Below are 24469 nucleotides of genomic sequence, written 5' to 3'. Positions count from 1 at the left end.
TAGTTAACGCGTGTACCCCCGAACACCCAACTGGCGAGAATCTTCGTTCCTCTCTGCCCTCGCCACCGAATCTACGAAAATATCATTCGTCTCTGCCGTTGAATCACCATGGCCGGTCGTGGAAAATCCTTGGGCGCCGGAGCGACGAAGAAGGCTACTTCCAGGAGTAGTAAAGCCGGACTTCAATTTCCCGTCGGGCGTATAGCTCGTTTTTTGAAGGCCGGTAAATATGCCGAGAGAGTCGGCGCCGGCGCTCCGGTCTACTTGGCTGCCGTTTTGGAGTACCTCGCTGCTGAGGTATTTTATTCTTTTTTTTTTCCTGAATCGGTTAACGATTTTGATCGTTGAAGAAGGCTTTTTAGGGTTTAATTGGCTTATTTACGAAACTTAACTAGATTTGTTTTTTTTATTTCTCAAGGTTTTGGAGCTTGCGGGGAACGCTGCTAGGGATAACAAGAAGACGAGAATCGTGCCGAGACACATACAACTCGCTGTGAGGAACGATGAGGAGTTGAGCAAATTGTTGGGAGCGGTTACGATTGCAAACGGCGGAGTGATGCCTAATATTCACAATCTTCTTTTGCCGAAGAAAGCTGGTTCAAGTTCTGGAAAAGGCGCGTCTGCTGCTGACGACGATAATTAATTTGGTTTCTTCTTTTCCTTTTTTAAATTCCTTCCAAGTCTTCTATTTTTTCTCGTTTGGGCAAAGAGATGTTAGTTCCAGATCTTACAAATCTGTAATGGAAGATGAAGCTGTGAATTGATACGAAACTTCTTGTGGCATCTGCCTCTTTAGGTGTTGTCGTTTTATTTCTATTCCAGACGAACCCTAAATTTGATGAATCACTATGATATTGTACTAGGCAAATTCTGTTAGCTGTACAGCATCGATCATCCGCAGCATGGGATAAAAACTCAACACATCAAATCAATCGGAATTGTTTTACTTGCTTTTTCACATACGTATAAATTTGTGACTGATGGGAGTAAGAAAAATTTCTTAAACAACGAAAATTCTAGTGGAAATTGGATAAGTTTAGTTAAATATATTTTATATTATGTAAATATTTAATTCAAATTCTTACTTTAACAATCTCTAAATTGTCATTTTAAAATTATTAATTTAATATACAATATTGAAAGTCTTGAAATAATAAATAAATAGGATATTTTATTTATAAAATAAGATATATTTTGTTTAGTATAAATAATTTAATAAGAAGATATTTGATAAGATTATTTTTATGATATCTTAATTGTCACTTTTAAATTAGTAATATACAATAGTATTCAAAGTCATAAATATATTAAATAAAATATATAATTAGGCGTCACTCTTCCAGAGAATGAATTCCATCCACGAGAAAAATTCAGGCGTTAGCCAGCGTCGAGAGAAAGGGAAGTTCACACACTACCAGAAAATTAATTCCATAGTTGTGGGAAGCTTCTTGTGGATATACAGAAGAAATTGCCAGTTTTGAGAACAAAGATTTGCTTCTAGAGGCTTTAAACACGAAAAGAAAATTCGAGATGGAAAACTTTGGCTCCAAACCGAATTGGGTCTACAAATTCCTTCCTTAACGGGAAGATGAGTCTACAAACCATTCAAATTGGTATAACGACCGCTACGAGGGGCTTTCACCTTTACTCGTTACAGGCACGTCTCTGTCCTAGAAATAACCCAAATTTCAATGGTCGCGTCAAAAATAACCATGAACCCACCGGTGAAATTGCAGTTAAAATCAAACCCGTTTCCTGTTAAATCTGTTACATGAACAATTTCTTTGGAATGCACGAGCAGAAAGAGCGTCATATCAATCATCAAACTGCACCATCATACATATTCACAGCAGGTATGCTAATACTCGCCTACAACTACCTCTTTCAAGAAAAGAGAAGAACCAGAGACCTATTGGGACGACTATAGCGATGCAATCAACTGTCATCGGAAGCGGCGCCCTTGGATGAGCCACCCCCGACCTTTTTCGGGAGAAGGTGATTGTGGATGTTGGGCATCACTCCACCGTTTGCGATTGTCACCGCCCCAAGCAGTTTGCTCAGCTCCTCGTCGTTCCTCACTGCTAACTGTATGTGACGAGGCACGATCCGAGTCTTCTTGTTGTCCCTGGCGGCGTTGCCCGCCAATTCAAGAACCTGTTCCGTCACCGCCGTTTTCAATTAAAACGTCGTAATAAAGAGACTATTTAATTCACCAAAGCTATGAAGCCATCTCTCATTCAAGAAAAATCCAAACAGAAAAAAGGAAAAAAGAAGAAAGATAGTAAGTCGGCGAGAATTCTTGTAAATCAGCTGAAATTTGATGTTGACGATAATCGATTTAAGCCATATTTGGCCTGTCCAGGATTTAATTGGTGGCACAAAACAGAGAATGATACGTGTCACCCTATTTTAAAAACGAATCTTGTTAAGAACTATTGGCTTCATGAACAATTTCATTGTAGAGTAAGCAGTTACCAATTGAGAACCAATTGAAATCAAACATAAATAGAAATAGCCGCAAAAGCGAAGAGTTCGACGTGGGGGGAAATCAGTTCAAAGTACGCTTTCACCAATCCATAGAAGAGAAGGACCGAAAATTTGCTGATAAAATTTCACCCAGACCATCTTTCAACGAACAGAGGAGGACTTCGGCCGAGATGTTCGAAGAGGGAAAAAGAAAACCCTAATTCACATACAATCACGAAATTAACGAGAAAAGAACGTACCTCTGCCGCAAGATATTCAAGAACTGCAGCAAGATAAACAGGCGCTCCAGCACCCACCCTCTCTGCATACTTTCCGGCTTTCAGAAACCGCGCGATTCTTCCAACAGGAAATTGCAAACCCGCCTTGCTACTCCTCGACGCCGACTTCTTCGCCGCGCCCGATCCCAGAGTTTTTCCTCTCCCCGCCATTATCTCCGCCTACGAGCCACTCAAAAGTAGTCGCCGAAATTTTAGAATTACAGAACCGGAATCCCCTCACTCAACTGAACGGAGACGATGAAGCTTCAATTTGCTGGCTTCGCACCGAGCACGAAAATATTTGCCTTTCGCGCTTGCGAGGAATTTTATAGTGCGAGAGATTCACGAAACACCAATCAAAAGGGACGACGAAGATTACGATCCCATCCGTTAAACGTGGACATAATGGACGGTCAGATGGGTTAACAAAAAGGTTTCATGTTACGGCAAGCAGGACGACATGAAAATGACGAAACTACCCTCTATATTTTCTTGCTTATAAAAGTCGACGCAGTGAGCCCAAAACGTTGACATATGGCTCATCCTAATAGTGACACGTACCAATTTTACTTCCAAACCATTTTGAAATTTTTTAAAAAATACATATTATTATTTAAATTTCATTTTACTAGTTGGTGTCTTAATTTCTTTTATTTCTAGAATATTAAAAATATTGTTGAAGTTATAATTTTCAGCAAAATACCAGATCAAGCTCTAATTGAATATTTAAATTTATTAATTAATTAAAAAATAAATTAAATCTCCAACAAATGCAATTGAATTATGATCATGAAATATTAATATGTTTAAGGCACATTAGGGCCAGTTAGTACACTCTGAGAAAGTGGCCCAAAAATCGTTAGAGAATTGTTTAAGTGGGGAGTGAAAGTGAATTCACTCCCATGAGACCAATGACTTCACATTCACTCGATGTTTAACGCTATGACATTAAACCATAAACTAAAAAATTTCTCCTACCCTCTTTCTTCCACTTCCTGCTCGTCTTATTGTTCTTCATCTTTGTTTTTGTTCCATTTCGACTCGTCTAACACCATTTTACGGAGGTCCTCCACCCGATTTTGTTGAATTTTTTAAAAAGAAAAAAAACTTAATTGACTTTAAGTAATTTGAATACATAAACCTCTATTTATAATTAAAAAAAATAAGTAGGTAGAATCCAATTACAATTAAACTACATTTTTTTCTCAATTACACAAAAATTTAAACATTAAAAGATAAGTCATCAAATAATTAAATATTAATACAACTAAAATACATTTAACTAACACTCTTCTATGAGACCTCATATTGTAAGACTTTACTGTATTAATTTTGGCTTTGTGAAATTCTTAGTGTAAAAATCAAACGTAATACTCTTCAATACTTGCTCTTTAACATTTTTTCGTCACAATTTTACAAAATCGACAAACTCCATATGTATGATTTCTCCTTTGATTTTCACTTTCTCTTTGATAATGAAAGATTCACATCTACAATACCGCATCTATAGATTCGGCATCTTTAATAATAAGAGATTCGCATCTATAGATTCGGCACTGACGTTCTCGTCAATGTAAACTAGTAAACTATGCAACCATTTTTCACAAGTTAGACGACAATCATGGTATTGCCTACCATCGAAACTCAAAAGATAACAACATCTATGGAGGTCGAATAGAAGATAACAACTTCCTAGGAAGTAGAATAGAAGACACCAACTTTCTTTATCCACCAACAAGCCTTTGTCAATCTCTCTTTGTTCTTCTCATACTGCCATGGTCTGTCTAGAGATGCTCAGAGTACTCCATCGACATTTTGCTGATCAACAAACAAATTAGGAGACGATAGAATGGAAGGAAAAAATCGACCAAGAGTGTCACTCATCAAGATCATCCTCAACATCGAAAGCTTCATCGAAAATTGTGTCCAAGTTAAGGATGTTAGAAGATTTTGTTGGAGAGCTCACATAGGTAGGCACCATCTCCATCCACAGTTATCCAAATCATTAGAGAGATAACTTTGTAAATTTGAGCTAATTCATGTGTAAGTATAAAATTGTTAAGATTTACTCTAAGATTTCTTCCCTTAAGGAGAAATCATGTAAATATTCTGTAAGTCTGGTGATTATGTAATCCTGTTAATCACTCATAAGTCTTCCGTGTATATTCTGTAAACCAGCTATTTAAGCTGATGTGAATGAGAAATTAACATTGAATGTGAATTATTATTTTCGACTTGGTATCAGAGCAGGAGAATCATCTCCTTCTCCTTCTCGTCATCGAAGAGCAGAGCGAAAGCTCTGTTTCGTAGTCGTAGCCGAAGAACCGTAATCTAAACTCTGTTTCACTGCGAAACAGAGTTGTTCGGAAGCTCCGCAGGCCGCCGCTGACGATATTCCACTAGAAAGCTTCGTCAAGACGTTCCGCAGGCCGCCGACAACTGTATCCGAGCCACTACTCGGCCTTCCATCAGAAAGCGTCGCCGACCGACGACTCACCGCGAAATAGAGCTGTTCGGACGTTCCGCAGGCCGTCAACGATCGTAGTCGAGCCACTGCTCGGACCTTAGCAGACCTTCACTGACGACGATCTTCCAGAAAATCGTCAGCCCAGCTAACGCCGGCGAAGGGGAAGAGACGCACTGTCGAGACGAAATTTCGTCGTCTCGACGAAGAAGAGGTACAGTAAAAAAAGAATTTTTTTTTTGAACTTAGGTCTGTTAAATTATTTTTTGTCGAGCGGACGGACCATCAACCCAATCGAGCGAACCGAACCAGTCCAAATCAGTTTACGGATCGGACCGGACCAATATTTTTAAGCGAACCAGACTAGACTGAATCACTCTACGGACCTTCTTTTTCATCATGTCGAAGAAATTAACACCGATTATTCATGTGCAATCTGAAAACTCTAGTTTTACAACCAGTGTCACTCTTACCGAAGTCAACTATGATGTATGGTCCCAGTTCATGGAGAACGCTTGGGCTAACTGATGAAAACTTTCTGGCTGCAGATCAAGGTAATAGAGTTTTCCCCTTCTAATACCATACCCAATTGTCTTCTGAGTTCGAATGTCCTTAAAAATACAAAGGTTAGGCCAAAAAACCAGAATACAATGCAGAGTACGAGTTATTTGAGCAAATGATAATAGATTATAATTGAGGGTTGGAACAACTAATACAGAATCAAGACTCAGATTTTCAGTGAGAGTGATAGAACCTTCTCCAATAACGTGAGATGGAGTACCATTTGCTGTAGATACAATATGTTGTTCAGATGGTTTCATACTTTTAACATGATGATTGTCAAAGGTCATATGATCAGTAGCACCAGAATCAATTATTCATTCACTATTTCTAATAGGAGTGGAAGTATTAAGAACCTTACCAGATGTAACGATTAAGACTGATGCATCCTCAGTTGTGTGAGAAGTGGAAGGTTCTGCTACTACAATGGAAGCATGATTATTTGATTTGGAGTTCCGTTTGCGAGGCGCTTTTGTAGGATCCCACCATTCTGGATACCCGATAAGTTCATAACATCGTTCCTTTGTATGCCCAATCTCGCCACAGTGATTATAAATGCGCTCTGGTTTGGTTGTTCCAACTTCATAGCTACGATTCTGAGATCCTGATGTTCGATTTTGATAATTATTAGGACCAGTTGGTCGAGCTGTTTTAGGCTTAGGTCGACGTGCTACCATCACAGATGTCTCAACATGGTCAACTTCACTATTTAAAGTGGTTCTACGAACAAAGTCACGACGTACATAAGCATAGGCTTCTTCAAGATCCAATATCGGGTCTTTTCTGAGAATTTTGCCACGGACTTGTTCGAATTCTGCATCCAATCTGTTTAAGAAAATATGAACACGCAATCTTTCAACGGATTTCCTATAAGCGATAACATCATCAGGATCTTTCATTATAGTCCTGTCACGATGATCAAGTTCTTGAAAGATTTCCACCAGATCACCATAATACGTTGATAAAGGACGACCAGTCTGTTTGGTGGAGAAAACTCTCTGATTCAATGAAAATAATTGTGATTCATCTGACCCATCATAGAAAGCCTTTTCCAGAGCATTCCATATTTCGCGTGCGGTACGCAGCCGAATATAGCGCTTCATAATATCTGGTAACATAGAGGTTAACAACCACCCCTTGACTTTTTGATTTTCAGCATACCATTTCGCAACGAAATATGCTTTGGATTTATTGAAGGAAACTGGAATGACAGCATGTAGTCCTGTCAGTACTCCTATGGAAGAAAATCTAAAACTGGGAATACATTTAGATCAAGTTCCTGCTAACAAGGAGCGTTATCAGAGACTAGTTGGGAGGTTAATGTATCTTGCACACACCCGACCAGACTTAGCGTATGTACTAAGTGTGGTTAGTCAATTTATGCACTCTCCAAGTGAATAACATATGAATGTCGTTAACCGTATCCTGCGCTACTTGAAATCATCTCCAGGGAAAGGAATTTTATTTAAAAAGGGAGGTGACTTGAAAATTGAAGGTTATACCGATGCCGATTGGGCTGGGTCAATAAAAGATCGACGGTCTACATCTGGATACTTTACATTTGTAAGTGGAAATTTGGTCACTTGGAGAAGTAAAAAACAAGAGGTGGTGGCTAGATCTTCAGCTGAAGTTGAATATAGGGGAATGACCAAGGCAATATGTGAATTATTATGGATCAAAAATCTGATACAAGAACTACATATTGAGCAGACAAGTCCTATGAAATTATATTGTGACAACAAGGCCGCATGTGATATTGCCCACAACCCAGTCCAGCATGATAGAACTAAACATGTTGAAGTTGATAAACACTTTATTAAAGAAAAGTTAGAAGCAAGAATCATTGAAGTCCCTCATGTTCGATCTGAGGATCAGCTTGCCGATGTGCTAACCAAGGCAGTGTCTTACCGAGCTTTTAACAAATGTCTTGACAAGTTGGGCATAAGTGATATCTATGCACCAACTTGATGGGGAGTGTTAAGATTTACTCTAAGATTTCTTCCCTTAAGGAGAAATCATGTAAATATTCTGTAAATCCGATGATTATGTAATCCCGTTAATCACTCATAAGTCTTCCGTGTATATTCCGTAAACCGGCTATTTAAGCCGATGATGTGAATGAGAAATTACTATTGAACGTGAATTATTATTTTCGACTAAAATAGTTTAATTTATATATTATTTGTTTTAAGCAATTCACTTTACCTTTCGGTATCACTTTTCACGATACTTTAAAAGTGGGTTCCAATTCTGAGTAAGAAAATCACGATGCAAATCGTTATTCTATGTAATGAGAAGGTGAGGATGTCTGAAATTAACAACTTGACTGAAATGAAGAACAGCATACATCATGAACAGAAAAATCTAAGCTAGTTTTGATTCACATTGCCATTAGCAACCCACTTTCCACCATGGATCAACTCTGAGAGAAATTTGGTCCCAGGAACTGCTGCCACCTCTGGTCTTCTAAGTCATTTGGCTCCCTATTCCCCGTCGACTGGGTTTGTCTTCCCTGGTAATCGCATTCGCAGAGACGTAATATGCAGCGCAGAAAAGCCCATGAACGAAGCAAAGAATACCTCCGATTGACAAGAAATTGTGGTGGGAGAACCCGCACGAAGTCCTCATCTTGTTGTTGTACATGGCTCCGATCAGCAACATCGAGAACCCAACTGCCAGAATGATCCTGATCGTAGCAAGTGAAACGATTCAGATTGCAGAAAGTAATGAATTGAAGTGGAGAGTTGCAGGACTCGGGTTACCATGAGAGGAACAGGCAAGCGACTGCTAGTTGTCTGTTGGCTGATGATTGCACAAACTCCTCCTTGGAACAGATACACATGCATCCACCCAATAAATTGGCGATTACATGAGCTAAGGCGAGAATCCCAGCTGCGGCGAGGCCGAGCCTAAAAGCTTGCTCGCTTGGGTCCTTGCATTCAAAAATCAGAAACTTGAGATGGTGAACCTGCAAAAAAAAAAAAAAAAAAGACGAACTGTTACAGGTAAGGACTCGGAGAAATTTGAGAAGTTTCAGTCACTGAAGAATGAAAACTGAAAAAGAAAAGCTATTACCTTGTTTTGAGCCATCTCTGCTTGAATTCCCACCACCCCAGCAACAATGTCCATCACTACGATCAACAAACAAACGAAGGCACCCCCAATTTTGGCCATTTTTGCTCTGTAGCTCTGGAAGAAGAAGACTAAGATGGGTAGCTTCTATCTGAGTTTTAATCTTTGTTTGTATAAGAAACAAGAAGAGAATACGAATAAAGGCGAACGGTATCAACCAGATAACTCGTAGCAGAGATTAGCTGTAAGAGGAAAGTAAAGCTTTGTTAGTCTTTACCGTCTTCTTCTCTGCTTTCTTTTCCCCCCTTTGTCTTCTTTCTTTATTCTTCGGATTCCGCAGAGTCCCCTGAATCAACGATGGAGATGCTCCTCAACGAGGTTTGGGAGACAGAGACATCGCTTTTGCAATCCAGCCGCATGCTATAAAATTATAGAGTTCGAAACTTTTTTGACTTTGCTATATGAACGCCTAGGGCCTCCATGTCTCTCTGTAAAAACTGCAAACAGCTTCTGAAAGGACAGATCCGTTTAATTTGTTAAAAAGAACAGCAAATTCTTGGTTTTAAAGTGAAATGGAAACGGTGAGAATCTTTTCAATAAAAAATGAAAAGCGAGTAATCCAGCTTGATTTTGCGGTGATTGTCAAGTGCACGTGTAGGTCCCTTCAGCACTGCAGCTCCTTTCTGCCATCAATCCAGAACAGGCTCAGAGAGAGATCGTAATGATCACTCTAAGACTGTCGAAAGGGTTGCCACAAAGTGAATAGAAAAACAAAGTCTTTGCTGGCATTGGGTAATCGCCCTTGGCTTTTTTTCTTCTTCCAAATAAGCAACTTCCCATTAATTGAATTGATTAATATGTTCATGAGAAAACTAGCCAAATCTGAAACATTTCGTGAGTGAGTGCCAGGGTTTCCTGCATTCTGCGAGTAGTAATTTCTCATGGATTGTCTAGAAAATTTAAACTTCAGTATTGTCTGCTTCCAATGCAGTCACAAATCAGGGTCAGATATGCAGATGGAACCATCTGTTTATGTAAATGGGTCCATCATTTTTTATTTATTTTTATGTAATTGGAGGTAATCAGCCTTGTCGTTAGAACACTGGTCTAGCAAATCTGAACTCAGCTCTACACCAATTATATCAAAACCATTAATGGCATTGGAAGGGAGGCTATGCAAGTTTGAACAGGAAATTGAAATATGGCAATGTCTATCTTCATAATGTTTTTTATTTTTTTCAGAATCCCACTGCTAAAAAACTGGCTATTCTTCCAGTATTGAATACAGATGCACAGATAGTTAGATACAGATTGAATCCAACAGGAAAAAAAAAAAAACAGAGGAAGTAGTCGTTACAAGAAGTAGAGACGCACTGTTCTATCCTAGCTTGGCGATAACATCGTTGAGGGCTGCCACGGTCTTGGCATAAGACTTCTCAGCTTCAGGGGTGCTCTTGATCTTTGCTGCATGGTCCAACTGCCAATCAAAATGACAAAAAGAAAGGTATTGTTATTCTCCTGTCAAGTAAAGGATACTGCATAATGAGGATTGGATTTTTTTCTCATCTTACATCATCGATGGTGGCATAGAGCTTCCCAATGAGATCCTTGAGGGACTTCTTCTCCTCCTTGGGTTTGGCGGATATGATGGTGTTGAGATCGTATCGGAGGTATCCCGCCTTCAGGCGGAGATCGTTCTTCACAGATGCCCATGCCTTCTTATCGATCAGATCCTTTACGCCCAAAATGTCCTTGGCGGATTCCTTTGCCCTCGCTGCGGCTTCAGCAGGAGCAAGTGGCTGAATGTAGAATCGGTTCTTTAGAGGCAAGTCGAAGTCTCTTGCCTCGTCGGAGTTCAGAGTTCCAGCTGCCGCCACAAGAAATAGCAGGAAATGCCAAAAACAAGTTAGTAAATTATCATACACAGTATATTATACAAATTAAAAGAAAAGATAGTATTGTTCAGAGAATCAACGAGAGCAGCATAATTAATACACAGTAAGCTTGTATTGCCATTTAAAAGGATTGGGACCAGCAGCCATAAATCTCATGGCTATAAAACTGGAACAGCAGTGGAACTCAAAAGGACATCTTCCGTCGTTATGCAAATTTTTTGGACATCAAAAGAGCTGAAAATCGAGTAAAATGGCGACATTGTTTTCTGTTAAGCTACAACGATATTTCACGCATTTGAAATCATGTATCCATTCCGTTGCCTCATACTTGATTAAATGTCGCTGAACTTCTGCTTCAATGATTTTAAAATTGTAGAGTTATCTGATCTGTAAACAATCCTCATGCTTAATCAACTTTGATTACGAAAATTGTTCTTATTCATTCGGTAAGAAAGAGAACAGAAAAAAAACGAAAAAGGAAAGGATAAGTAACTCACGCAATCCACCGGAAGGAGGGGGAGGTGGTCCGATCTTGATGGACTTAGCGTCAGCAAGCACGGCCTTAACGAACGATCCACTCGCGATCCCGGTGGCAACGAGGCCAAGAATAGCCCGGCGGCCGCTCTGAACCACCACGTCACTGCTCTCAGTCGGCTGCTGCTGAGCTCTAATTGTACCAAATCCCGATCTGTTCATTGCCAACCGACCGCTTCCTCCGGCGGTCAAGCTTCTAGACCCGCTGATCTGGAGATTGCCTTCCAGTACAGCTTGAGAGGAGCCGCGTAATCCAGCCATGGACGCCATAGCCATCCGTCTTCAATCTCCCTCTGCTTTCTCTTCTCTATGGACTCCTATCAGTCGATTGGGCGAAAGAGATATATTTGCGGATTTTATTTGGATTTTGTCTCAGGGTGGAGTCTCTGTTTGTGATGCATGCTGCTCCCTTATCTGCTTCTTTTTCATTGGATAAGTTCTCGTTTCCGCCAGCGATAGGCGGACACGTGTCGATCTAGAGCCACGTTCTGCACAGGCTGATTTGATATATTGGCCATTCACAAGATCCCACGTGGAACAGTTTGATATGAGGCTTCAGGCTATCCTTACACTTGTACGTGTATAATCCAACCCTCGAGTCTTGATAGATCCCAAATTCAACAAATATTATTATTGTTTTAAAAAATTCTTAAATAAATATATTTACCACATTAAAAAGAAAAATAATTATAATCTAATTATAAGGGGTAGATATAAAAAAAGCATCAAAATTAAATAAATAAAAATAAAACTTGCCCATTATTATTCAAAAAATAGTTAATAAAAATTAAAAATTAATCATTATCTAATTTTTACTAGACTATTTTTAAGAATAATATTAATCAAATTCTGATTTTTTTTATTTTTATTTTGTAGCGTTCCAAACAAAGCCTTACTGTTATGGCTAGGGAGACAGGATGTTTGATGTGTCACAAGGAGGGACCTGCCCGGCGCAATAGTGACTCAATTGACCCACGGGTCAGCAGGTTCGCTGGTTCTCCGGTAAGATGGGTTTTATCATTTATTCGGTTTATATAAGATTTAACCCGGTTCAATCAACGATTCATTTCCCTGTTTAGAAATGCCGAGCGCGTTGATCGTTTGGACATTTTTATACCCTTACTTACCCACTCGTCATGTCGCGAGTCGATGACTGGGATTTCTGGGTCTTCTCCCCGAAGCAGCCCGCGCCTGTCAAACCAGTTGCCGCGTAACTATAGCGAAAGATGGATTGTCTCCATTAAGTTTGGTGAAAGACCTTCATTCGAACGCCGCCTCCCCATTGACTGCATCACTCTGCTTTTGAATCAAAAGCCTTTCGAGAGGTGAGATTACAAATCGATGAGCTTTCAAGGTGGCAGACGCAGACATGAATGGTAAAACTCCCCGAATCTTCACCCTCAGCTTTCCGAATTTGTACTCGGCACCTTACGAATAAGAGTGGCGATGGCTGGTCCATCTGCTTCAATGGCTGCGTGCTTCAGTTTTGCCATGACCAGAGCTAGAAAGGTGAAGTCTTAAAGTGACGCTTGCTTGCTCCCGTAGAATTTTTCCGGTTTACGAGAGCGATGATCGATGGAGGTCTGTCGATCTGTTGTTAAATCATTGCCCACTTTTCCTCAATTAATTACGGATTTACTGGGTTTCGAGTTTAAGCCAGGAGGTGGGTCTGCTAAGAATGGGTCCACGGAGATGCGCTGCTGAATACGGAATGGCAAACTGTGGGACCCAGTGGAGGTAGATCAATCCATCGCTTGTTGTGGGTCAACTCTGGTACATGATTATTGATTGGGGGTATTTATGGTATTTCGTTGACCGGAACGCTGATGGCGGTCGATCTCAATTCAAAAAAATTCAAACTTCGTTCGCCCTTCCATTACAGCAAAAACCAAAACAACTGAGAGGAGAGAGACTGAGTTAGCGAAAGCAACGACAGTCACCGAGAAGAAACCTTTCAAATTTAGTGTTTTTTTATTTTTGCTTTCTTTGATACACCATCCATCCGCGTATCCCCTTCTCTGATCCCTCGCCTCTTTCAAACGCAATCTCTGGACCCACGAGAAGCAGACGGAAAACAGCTCCATTTCTGCCTATCTGTGTCCGATTTCTCGTTGCTCTATATTTGCTCTGGTTTCGTCATCTGCAGAAATGTCTTTTAGGAATGCGGCAAAGCCCCCCACCAACGTCATCCGTAGCCCTTCAAATGTAAGGTTTGCTCCTCTTTACTCACTAGGGTTAGGGGTTTCGGTCTCTCTGTGTCCCTTGATTGCTTTTTCTATTTTTGTCCTCAATTTTTGTTCAAATATATGGGTTTCGATTTTATACGTTTAGTTATTATTTTTTTTGGAAATATAGAAGAAGGAGAATAGAGATGAGATTCCAGTAGACAAGAGGCGCAAGATTGCCGTAGGGAAGATGGTGGGGCAAGCAAATCCACTCCGTGCGCGCCAGGCGTTCTCTGTTGTTAATTCCGGCCAAGATCTCAGTAACGGCGGCGGTGATTCTTTGACGAATGGGGCTTCAGATTGTGGAAGTGCAGTCGGCAGCATTGAGTTTAGTCGTGAGGAAGTAGAGGCACTCTTGAACGAAAAGAAGACAAAAGGAAAGAACAAATTTGATTACAAAGTCAGTGTCGTTTCCTTGTTGAATTTTGTTTAATGTTTTGGTTTATTTTTTTGAATGTTTCCTTGTTGATTTTTTTTTTCTTTGAATGCTTTCGTTTATTTTGTCCATTTCAGTGCATTTCGCTTTATAGTTCAGTTTTGGTACAAGTTTGGTTCCTCTTTCTCATAATTAAATTCTCTTTTGTTAGGGAAAATGTGATCAAATGACTGACTACATCAGGAAGCTTAAAGTTTGTGTTAAGTGGTTTCAAGAGCTCGAAATCACTTATCAGCAAGAGCAGGAAAAACTCCAGAATTCTTTGGAATCTTCTGAGAGAAGATCAGCTGATCTTGGTATTAATTTCATAAGTTTTTTCAGCTTATTTACTCGACTAATACATTCAAATTGTCATTTTTTATTTTTTTGTTTCTGTTTAAATTTTTTTTAGAGGCTCAAATAAAAAACAAAGTGGAGGAGCTTAATGCTGTTGTTGCCGAGTTAAGGGGGCAAAATACCACTTTGGAGGAGAAACTTTCCAGGGAAATGACTGATAAGTTGGTAAGAGTGTTAATCTCATTAATATTATCTGAAAATGGAAGATTTAAGAAATTCATTAAAATGTATGCATCTATAACTTGTAACTCGTTATGCATTAGGTTGATTGATATTTCAAAATTGAGTAGTTTATAGGAGAACTATTTTTTTTTTTAACTTCATTTGCCTTATCATTGTATCTAAATTTCAGGCAGCTATGGAATCCTATAAAAGAGAATCAGAGGCGAGAGTTGCTGCTGAGAAATCACAGGCGTCTCTAACTGAAGAGCTTGAAAAGGCCCAACATGAAGCTCAAAAGGCTAACCAGCATGTATAAAAATGGCTTGGACTCTACTTGTGAACTCCTTGTCCAAATGTTCCCATTTTAAGAAGCTAATGAAAAATTGTTCATGATTATACTCTTGCAGATGTCGTCTCTTCTCGATAACCACAAACGCCTGCAGGAGTATAACACAAGTTTACAGCAATACAACAGCAAACTTCAAATGGATGCTTCCACGGCAAATGAGACCACTACAAGGTTAAATAAGGAAAAAAATGCCATGATGGAGACTCTTAGCAGTTTAAGGGCACACACTGCTTTATTGCAGGAGCAATTGACTTCTACCAGAGTAAGTTCAGTATCTTTTTTTGATTTATTTATAAATTTAACATTGATTACACATGCAAACAGCATCTCTTTCCTCTTGGTTCTTCCATGTTTGCTGACTTGTTCCTGGTTTGCTTTTGTAGACATCTCAACAAGATGCGGTGAGACAGAAGGAAGCATTGACTAATGAGGTGGGATGCCTTAGAGCAGAGCTTCAACAAGTTAGAGATGATCGTGATCTGCAGATTGCTCAAGTTCAGGCTCTAAAGGCTGAGCTAGCGCGTTATAATGAATTGACGGGAAAATCAACTGCTGAGCTGGAAAACCTGACAACAAAAACCGATTTACTTGAGGTTTGATTACTTCGAAGAAAGGGGGAAAGAGCCAAGGAGCTTTTCTTAATTCACTGTGTTAATTCAATATTTTATTGACCACAATGACTTCTTCTGCAGGAGACCTGCTCATCTCAACAAGAACAAATAAGAACATTACGGCATCAACTAGATGCTGCAAATGACAAGCTGAAGGTACATCTTTCTCTGTTCTTTCTTGTCATTTTGTTATGTTGCTTGACTGTATTTTTGGTCAAGAAGAATTTGATGAAATTTTCATTATTACAGATGGCAGACTTGTCTGTCTTGGAAAAACGGGCAGAATGCCAAGATCAAGGGGAAGTTATAAAGGACTTGGAGTATCGTTTAGCAGAATCAGAGCTTAGACTTAGAGAAGGAGAAGAGCTGCGTAAAAGACTGCATAATTCAATATTGGTATGTTTGGATTTTGCCTTCTCTTAATGGTATATTATAACATACTCTCTGCTGAACTGTCTGCGGTATGATGCAGGAACTCAAAGGGAATATTCGCGTATTCTGTAGGGTCCGACCTTTATTACCGGATGATGATTGTGGTAGCACAGAAGCATCTGTTTCTTATCCTTCCTCCACAGAGCTGCTTGGACGGGGTATTGAGTTAACATATAATGGTAATTCTTTTAATTTAATTATTTTTAAAGTTTTATATGTGAATGGCTGGTATTAAGACCACACACTGATGCTGATTTGTGCTTCTCTTGTTGACAGGACAAAAATACCCATTTTCATTTGATAAAGTTTTCAGCCATGATGCTTCTCAGAAAGAAGTTTTTGTAGAAATGTCGCAACTGGTACAGAGTGCTCTTGATGGATACAAGGTAAGATCTCTGCACGTGATTTATTGTGTTTCATTATTACAGGGAGTTTAAAAATTGCCGTGGGCCTTGGGTAAGTGGCCAAATGCAAGTGGCTGTTAGGAACCTCTCATGTAGCTATTGATGTAAGCAATCTGACTGGAAAGAACATAAGTGTGTTGCCATTCTCATGAACTGCATTCCCGTAGTTATAAAAGCAACATGCGTTCAACATGGGTTGCTTTGGTTTGCAGCCTGATGCAACTAAAGTTTCTCTGGTTGTATGATTTATGTGGTTTCTGTGAGTTCATTGCTATACCATGCTATGCTGACAACTGGGACAATTATGTGCTAGTTAAGATCTGGTGTTAGCTGATTCTGAAATTATTAAAATTTGAAGGCACCGTTGGTAGATATAGTCAGCAAATACAAAAAAATGAAGATATAAATGGACATCAAGAAGTACAGAAGATATTTACTGTAAGCTTTCTTTGCAACGATGATACATAAAGGACAAAAGATCTACTTCAGAATCATGGTCAGACAAAATACTGTTTTCTTCTTATTTTATATGCGTTGTAACAGTTACTATTACTGGTTTTGTGGTTGTCACCACACAATCGCTTCGGGGCTATATTTTTCTTTCTCTGATCCATTTATTTTGTGGTATTTCCAGGTCTGTGTGTTTGCATATGGACAGACTGGCTCGGGTAAGACCTACACAATGATGGGTAAGCCTGATATACCTGAGCAGAGGGGTTTGATACCCCGCTCTTTAGAGCAGATGTTTCAGACCAGCCAGACTAAAACATCACAGGGTTGGACTTACAAAATGCAGGTTGAACTGATTGTACTTTGTTCATTTTTTTACAAATTAAATTCTAAGTAATTTATTTTGGTTTGTAGCATAGTCCTAACAATCAGACTGACGAGTATTGCACTGAACTGTGCTGAGAAATGGCTGTCTGGTGGGTTCAGATCAACCCACAATTTTGATTTTCAATAAGACTGAAGAATTTTTTAATTAAAGTAGCCATCCAGTTACCCCAATCAATCTCGATATGGTTAGATAAAACCAGATTTCTCATGTACAGTTAAGGGTGTCACCCTGCACATATTGTTCCACAAATTTGATATATTTCATGTTTTCTTTTTTATTAATCTCTTATTGGAATTTATCAACCTTTGGAAAAAAAATTATTAATTATATGATCAAGATTTCAGTGGTTGTTAAACCAAGTTGATTTGGAACTGGACTGACAACCGGTTCACTGTCATTTTGGTTTTTAGATCTTCTTTAAAATGCTTGAAGATATTCCATTGTATGAATGAAATATCTCACTGATGTGCAGGCTTCTATGTTAGAGATATACAACGAAACTATCCGGGATCTTTTATCCATGAACCGGTCAAATGGTGGTCCTAGCTACAGTGGGAAACAGCATGCAATTAAGCTTGACACCGGTGGCAACACATATGTCTCTGATCTGACGATTGTAGATGTTTGCAGCATTCAGGAGGTTACATCTCTTCTACGTAAGGCTGCCCAAAGCCGGTAGGTCAATTTCTCTCTTCATTGTGGTGTATGTTTTTACTGTTCCCATTTGTTTTGGGTATAAAGATTTAAAGTATGGGTCAAAGTTTGTACGAATTAGTTGATTGTTGATAATTTTTATGTTTTTTAAAGCTAAAAATAACTGCACCAAGGTGTGTGATTCTTTTTGAAATGAAGATGTAAACTGAACTTTTGGAGGCGTCTGTTCTTTTGCTGTCACAGGTCTGTAGGCAAAACTCAGATGAACGAGGAATCCTCAAGAAGCCATTTTGTATTCACTTTGAGGGTAACGGGAATAAACAAGGTAAATCTCATCTGTGTGTGGTATTATTCTCATCTCTGCCAATATCCTTGGTCGGTTTGGCCTTCCTCTAATTAGTCATTTAACTTCTCTAGAGCACCGAAGAACAAGTTCAGGGTGTACTCAACCTAATTGATCTTGCTGGAAGTGAACGTGTTTCTAAGAGCGGGTCAGTTGGTGATCAGCTGGATGAAGCTAAGGTAATAATAAAAATGTTTTGAGTACTCACAATTATTGTCTTTTTAATTATTTTTTGTCCAAAATTTGATTGAATTTTCTCTTTTGTAAACTAACTTTCAGGCCATTAATTTAAGCTTGACAACATTGAAGAAGGTTATCTATTCGCTAACAAAGAAAGCAAATCATATACCTTACAGGGAATCGAAGCTTACTTACCTTCTCCAGGTAGAATAATTAATAAATTTAAATTTTTTATGTTTCATTTACTGCATTATACCTTTCTAGGTATTCTATATGGGTATGCCATGTTTTAAATTATGAGCTTTTTTGCTGTCCTCCACCACCCCCACCCCCTTGGGAGTGTTACTGTTTCTGGTTTATTTTAATTGGCAGTTAATTTATGATGGGCATTGTTTACTATGTGGGACTTTTCACTAATGATCTTTGAATTGTATGTGGGACTGATACAGCCTTGCCTTGGAGGTGATTCCAAGACACTGATGCTCCTTAATATTTCTCCTGTACCTTCTTCTTCTGGAGAATCACTGGACTCGCTTCGGTTTGCTAACATGGTTAATGCTTGTGAAATTGGCACTGCTCGAAGACAAACCCAGATGCGATCTTCTGAATCTCGTTTGAGTTGTGGGCCTCAAGGCTGAAAGGCTCAGTGCTAATGCTAGTTTCGTGCTGTTGTGTTTTTTCCTTCTGAGTCTAAGTGTAATCTTTATGTAGTGAGATAATTGGAATAATACATAAAAGGAGTTCTAACACGGTGAGGTGATAGTAATTTGTATAGTAACAAATCGTATCTGGGAGTGCCAGCTTGCTGTCGTATCACTGAATTGTATCTTAGAGCTCGTCTTTTCTGGATCTATTTTTTCATTTGAGTCCCATTCAACTGGCCTTGGAGATTGATATTGGAAGTATATTTTGTATCATATTTATTGAGGCTCTGCTACGTCTACGTCTTTTTGAGATTGGTTTTTATTTAGAACAAAGAGGAAGAGTAGGTTCTATGTTCTCTCTGGTTCGCCAGGCCTCTGCCTTCTCATCTGTTCAGAAATTTTTGTAAAAAGAATTGTAGGGCTTTACCCTGGTAGAGAGCCCTTCCAGAAATTCTCGATGGCCAGGGATGAACCCAGGCCAAAGAGGGGGTTTGGAAATAGTTTTCAACCAGCAATTGACGCGCCTCGGTTAATACCTCACTAGCTGCGTCATTGCCCCAAGCGCAAAGATGAATATCAAGGTGCTCTGAAAGGGTTTTTAACTGTAATTTTTATCGGTAATATTCGTCTGCCGTCTATGTGGGACTAAGAGTCTACGAGACATTCCACTGGTGAATTATTTATTTGTTAAAATCTTTCACATTCATCTGCTGCCTCCCGCTGGCTCTTTATCCCCTCTTCTTCATGAATGGCTCCTTTACGTTCCGCCGCCGCAAAATCCCTCGTTCTTCACTGCAGTGTGGTTCGTTTCCGCGGACGGTCATAAACGCCAAATGATTCCAAGGGGCCGAAAACTCTATACCCACATGATTGTTTCTATCGTTCTTCTGAACGACGCGTATTTGAGGACCAGGCTATGCTCCATGTATGCGCCTGATGCTTGTCTTCCCTTTAATCATGTTATTCTTAGAAGTTCTTTCTTGTGGAATTTCATGATACGGGGGTACGATCTGGCGGCTATTCAGGAGATGCACTTATTTTGAACCGGTAGATGTTCAGTTTTCGGAAGGGCGGACAAATTCACCTTATCCATTTGCTGTTGAGGCTTGTGGGGATTGATGAATTTGGGAGGAGTGCATTGTGAGATTATCCTGAATGAGCTTCAATGGGACGTTTTTTTGTTGGAAATTCTCTTGTTTTTATATAAAATTTGTTGATTTTGGCATCTGCACGGAAGTTGTTTGATGGAATGAATAGGAGAGCTTTTTTGCGGCATTTCTGTAAGCTTTTTGAGGAGGCTGTCATTTGAATCGGTTGATTTGGATTGGAACTCGTCAATCCGATGACCGGATTCAGAATTGAGTCGGAAGGAATTTGGCTAGAAAAGAAGAGTTGAGTCTCTCCCTTTAACTTGTGTCCAAAATCCGTTCCGAGTTCCTCAATATTTGGAGTTGTATCCAATAGAGATTTAGCTTGGTACTAAAAAAAGCTTGAGATCTATTAGCAGATAAGCTTAGCATTATGGTACGAAAGCGAGAAATTTAAATTAAGTTTCCGTCGATCATTTTCCATTTCTCTTTTCTTCCGCATGGTGATCTTCGTCGCTCAGCGAGGTTCCATTCGGGTAACAGTGACTTGATTTGCAGAGCAAGTGTCTTGGCTTGAGGACGACTGACACAGCTCTATAGCTCCTCTCCCTACCGAAAATGCTGGTTGTGAAGGCTGCGGCAACTGAAACGACGAACTTCCCAACATTAGAACAACTGATGACATCGTCGGCCTATCTGCTGCGTCTTGTTGAACACAAAGCAGCCCGATCTGAATACATCTCAAGGCTTCAGTTATGGAATATGGGTCGGAGATCAAAGGGTCTATCAGCTCCAGCCCTCTGTCTTCACACCACAGTTGCCATGCCTGTAAAATTACTCTGTATCGTGAGGAGTTTTGTTTTGAAGAGAGGATCTAAATTGGGATATTTGCATGAAAGACGTACGAATTCGAGGAGGCTTAAGGCCTGTTTGGAGCGGTAGAATCCTGTGTTTCTTCTCCCACTGAGTATCTCCAGTAGTAAGACACCGAAGCTGTAGACATCGGATTTCACTGAGAATAGTCCTTCCATGGCGTACTCCGGAGCCATGTAACCGCTGTTCCTCATTGAAGAATTGACAGAAGTCAAGACAGGAGAGGTGAGTGGATTGAAGAGTTGATGATGAATGCAATACGTTAAACACTAAGATCTGTGGGTTTTTTCTTTTCTGGGTACGACAGGTTTCGTTTGATAGATCAGAGAGGCCCCTCTTTTCTTCAAAGATAATGAACCTAGAAGAAGTAGAAAGATTGCTACACTTACAAAGTCCCAACAACTCTGTTTGTATTAGCTTGATTCTGAGTCCCTTCGAAAATTCTGGCCATGCCAAAATCTGATATCTTGGGGTTCATCTCATGATCCAGCAAGACATTGCTAGCTTTCAGATCTCTGTGGATGATCTTGAGGCGGGAATCTTCGTGAAGATACAGAAGTCCACGAGCAATTCCTTTTACGATGACTAATCGTCTTCCCCAGTCCAATTTACAACTTTTTGTTGGATCTAACACGGAGGGAATCAAAACAATGTGGATTAGATATATTATGCTGTAAAGGGGAGATGAGTCTTGCTAAGCAAAGAGAGAGAAAGAGGGAGATCGCCAACCAAAGAGGTAGACATCTAGGCTTGTGTTCGCCATGAATTCGTAGACAAGAATTTTCTCTTCTCTCTCCATGCAGCAATACAAGAGCCTGACCAGATTTCTGTGCTGAAGTTTTGCAATCAAAACCACCTCATTCTTGAACTCGGTTAAACCCTGTCCCGAGCTTCTTGATAGCCTTTTAACTGCTATTTCCCTTCCATCAGGTAGAATGCCCTGTAAGAATTTCAGGGCAACCATGGATCTTGTATCATACTTTCACTCACTTGTTCTGCTAAAGAAATAGAAAATCATTTTACCTTGTAAACCGGTCCATATCCTCCTTCCCCAAGCTTGTTGGAATCAGAGAAGTCATTTGTTGCAGCTTCAATGGTAGCTGAATCTATCAATGGCAAATCAACCCCAGTGATCTTATCCTCTTTGTCCACGATTTCTTTTGACAAGGTTTCGCTTCTTCCTATAAGCCCCATCGCCTTCAAAAGAGCTTGTTGGCTTACATTCTCTCCTGTGAGACAAAGTATTATATTATTTTCAGCTTATTAACCCAATCAAATGATCAAAACCAGATGATTTTTTTTTTTCACCTTTCCTCTGTCTTCTCCTTCTCCATGAACAATAAGTATAAGAACCAACAAGACCAAAAACTACAAGCGGTCCCATAATACAGACGATCACGATCCAAAGCATCTTTAACGGCACCCTTTTATTCGCCCAATTGTGTTCTGAATGTTTCCCTGACAAATAAAACAGCCAATACGAGTTTTTTCGGAACAATTTCTGAGCAAGAGACTTCTAATTCTACCGCAATTTATCAGCAACGAAATGGGTTAGAACAGAAATGACGCAACTAACCTGGATCAGATATGGGTGGAGTATTGGATAGTGGTGGAGGGTTGTATCCCGTGATCCTCCCTGGATTTCTTAGGTTGGACCTATTTCTGCTACCGTTAGGAGTATCTTGAGCTGGCGACTCAGCAGAACTGGAGAAATAATTGGTATTGTCATACATTAAGGAGCAGCTAGTGGCAAGAATGTGCCACCAGCTCAGCCCTTTACAACACTTCTGGTATTCTTTCTGCAGGTTCTCCAAGCACAAGGAACAATTATTACTGCTAATATCCTGAGTACACTGTGCAACTCCATATTTGGAATAGTTTGGTCCTGACAGAAGTTTCCTAGCAAACCGATGCAGATCTTTGGAAGCATTGAAGATGAGTTCAGGGATGAGATGGTATATCGCAAGACTGTTATCATCTGGTTCAGAACTTCTGAAGATGAAAGGTTTGCTGCCGTCTAACGATCCGAAGAAGTCGTCTGCTTCGTAGTGAATCAGGCAGGAAGCTTCCCGCCACAGGATCCCGTGGGTTGTTTGTGAGCATTCGAGTAAAATGGTGTTGGTGGCAAATTGGAGGCAACGCCGACACATGAAGGGATCCATATCATACCTGCAGAGCGCCAAACCGTAGACCCGGTCCTGTCCTCCCCCATAGGAGCTATAGTAGAACTTTTCAGATGAAATTTGGGAGGATAAAGAGGTAAGGAGGAAGTGCAGGTTTTGTGTAAAGCGGTCACTTACTTGGGAACCTTGATTATTTGAGCAAATGTAGTCGGAAGAAAATTCTTGACTAGTGCAGAGGCCGAAGAAGGCAGGAGATAAGTAGCATATAGCGGTAATGTAATAGAAGGATTTCATGGCTTCTCTGGCAATTGCCTCCAAGACAGACAGGAAAGAGGAGTGGTGCTCTGGTTTTTTAACAGTTCTGTTCTTCACACGAAGACAGACCAACCAAGTCAATGGAATACCAGACAACCATGGTTAACCGCTGACTGCAGTGTTTTCCGAGTGGAAGAGCTTGAAACGATAATTTCGGTGGACCCAGTTGAAGTTTCTCTTCTCTTTCGATCTGAATATGCTGGCAACACGTTTTGGATTAGAAGAAAGAAAAATCTTCGTAAGGATAATTGAGATGGTAAAGCATCTGTTTTTTGATCGGTGAATCTTTTATGGAAAGCAGCTTTTGTAAAGGAGACGGGTCAAGTTTTGTCTGCAGGAGACGCTTTTTCTACAGATTATAAGGACATAAGTGAATGATTCCTGTTCGTGTCTAATTTCGCTCACAAATCGTTAACGAGAAAGCAAGATAATTTACTCCGAGGAGGGGAAAAGTAACCATTGTAAAAAGCGGTGCTCGAGTTGAAGCATCCGGAGAGATTTTCGAACAGCCTCACAAACACTGGTTTTCGAACAGCCTCACAAACATGCTCGAGTTGTAACAATAAGCTTCGGATTAGGTGGCTGCTTCTGTTTATTTTAAAATAAACACTAAATAATACCTTGGGCGATGTGATCTACATTCTCGACAAACCATGTCAACCTGCTTAATGCTTCCTCAAAATGAAACTTTCCTTTTCTTGCTTATCTTTCTGTTTTCTGCCTCATTTCAATAGTGATCTCAGTCTCTCTATTTGGGATACGATGACTTCGTATCTGGTTCAGTACGAGTTCCGCCGACGCAACTGCTACTGACGCAAATCCTATGCGGTGACCAAGTTCCGGGTGAGATTAGAGAGGAAGGAGGACCATTCACATTATTTCCATCAATCTGTGGGAAATTGTCGTCAGACGACAGAGTGGTCCTTGTTGAAGAAAAAGATGGATGTTACTATGGCTGTTCAATTCTGTCAATGGAGGCTGGCACCTACTTGTCCTGCTCTCCCATTTCTCCCGGATTTTCCACGGTTCTATCGAATTAAATAAAGGTGGTGGGCTCCCGAGTTGAAGATAACCGGAGGTATTGATTCAGACGACTCGAGTTTAACCATTTTCTGGTGGAAGCACAGATTTTGGAGGGGACGACGAAGAGGAAACAATTCCTGATTTGAGTCATTTTCATCAAACA

The 24469-nt window shown here is 40.0% G+C and overlaps 6 protein-coding genes and 1 non-coding gene across 8 annotated transcripts; 2 read left to right on the top strand and 5 right to left on the bottom strand.

The window, feature by feature from the left end:
- The first annotated feature begins 16 nt into the window (after positions 1–16).
- Positions 17–781, top strand: LOC137938280 (probable histone H2A.3). The gene is made up of 2 exons (XM_068783265.1): positions 17–297; positions 419–781. Exons 1-2 carry the CDS (start codon positions 109–111, stop codon positions 641–643), a joined length of 414 nt encoding a protein of 137 aa, XP_068639366.1. The 5' UTR covers positions 17–108; the 3' UTR covers positions 644–781.
- A 955-nt stretch (positions 782–1736) lies between these two features.
- On the bottom strand, positions 1737–3026 carry LOC137938249 (probable histone H2A.3). Its single transcript, XM_068783241.1, has 2 exons — positions 2727–3026; positions 1737–2154 (listed from the first exon to the last, which is right to left on the bottom strand). Exons 1-2 carry the CDS (start codon positions 2913–2915, stop codon positions 1936–1938), a joined length of 408 nt encoding a protein of 135 aa, XP_068639342.1. The 5' UTR covers positions 2916–3026; the 3' UTR covers positions 1737–1935.
- A 5041-nt stretch (positions 3027–8067) lies between these two features.
- LOC137942744 (protein VASCULATURE COMPLEXITY AND CONNECTIVITY-like) lies at positions 8068–9205 on the bottom strand. The gene is made up of 4 exons (XM_068788484.1): positions 9119–9205; positions 8845–8958; positions 8532–8737; positions 8068–8455 (listed from the first exon to the last, which is right to left on the bottom strand). The coding sequence occupies exons 2-4, from the start codon at positions 8941–8943 to the stop codon at positions 8236–8238; spliced, it is 525 nt and encodes a 174-aa protein (XP_068644585.1). The 5' UTR covers positions 8944–8958; positions 9119–9205; the 3' UTR covers positions 8068–8235.
- An 830-nt stretch (positions 9206–10035) lies between these two features.
- On the bottom strand, positions 10036–11634 carry LOC137942592 (oxygen-evolving enhancer protein 3-1, chloroplastic-like). Its single transcript, XM_068788297.1, has 3 exons — positions 11234–11634; positions 10413–10708; positions 10036–10318 (listed from the first exon to the last, which is right to left on the bottom strand). The coding sequence occupies exons 1-3, from the start codon at positions 11544–11546 to the stop codon at positions 10220–10222; spliced, it is 708 nt and encodes a 235-aa protein (XP_068644398.1). The 5' UTR covers positions 11547–11634; the 3' UTR covers positions 10036–10219.
- Positions 11635–13184: 1550 nt separating this feature from the next.
- On the top strand, positions 13185–19000 carry LOC137938240 (kinesin-like protein KIN-14D). Of its 2 annotated transcripts, none has more exons than XM_068783234.1 (17): positions 13185–13475; positions 13626–13895; positions 14083–14227; positions 14323–14432; positions 14620–14739; positions 14837–15040; positions 15162–15371; positions 15471–15545; positions 15639–15785; positions 15862–16000; positions 16098–16207; positions 16860–17021; positions 17536–17738; positions 17961–18042; positions 18135–18239; positions 18340–18444; positions 18690–19000. In XM_068783234.1, the coding sequence occupies exons 1-17, from the start codon at positions 13419–13421 to the stop codon at positions 18876–18878; spliced, it is 2433 nt and encodes an 810-aa protein (XP_068639335.1). In that variant the 5' UTR covers positions 13185–13418; the 3' UTR covers positions 18879–19000. The 2 variants fall into 2 exon arrangements, with proteins under 2 accessions (XP_068639335.1, XP_068639338.1); XM_068783237.1 differs by having other exon boundaries at positions 13396–13480.
- A 303-nt stretch (positions 19001–19303) lies between these two features.
- On the bottom strand, positions 19304–19455 carry LOC137943275 (U4 spliceosomal RNA). Its single transcript, XR_011110614.1, has one exon. It is a non-coding gene; the product is annotated as a U4 spliceosomal RNA (small nuclear RNA).
- A 909-nt stretch (positions 19456–20364) lies between these two features.
- Positions 20365–23446, bottom strand: LOC137938164 (cysteine-rich receptor-like protein kinase 10). Its single transcript, XM_068783154.1, has 7 exons — positions 22422–23446; positions 22154–22303; positions 21869–22074; positions 21575–21785; positions 21235–21472; positions 20878–21028; positions 20365–20798 (listed from the first exon to the last, which is right to left on the bottom strand). The coding sequence occupies exons 1-7, from the start codon at positions 23260–23262 to the stop codon at positions 20490–20492; spliced, it is 2106 nt and encodes a 701-aa protein (XP_068639255.1). The 5' UTR covers positions 23263–23446; the 3' UTR covers positions 20365–20489.
- Between the last annotated feature and the right edge of the window lie 1023 nt (positions 23447–24469).

The sequence above is a fragment of the Aristolochia californica genome, unplaced genomic scaffold (assembly GCF_029961685.1).
Source record: "Aristolochia californica isolate CCGP_79_NKW_82.1479 unplaced genomic scaffold, dmAriCali1.0.hap1 SCAF_10, whole genome shotgun sequence".
NCBI classification, from domain to species: domain Eukaryota; kingdom Viridiplantae; phylum Streptophyta; class Magnoliopsida; order Piperales; family Aristolochiaceae; genus Aristolochia; species Aristolochia californica.
This window is presented reverse-complemented; position numbering and strand designations above follow the sequence as displayed.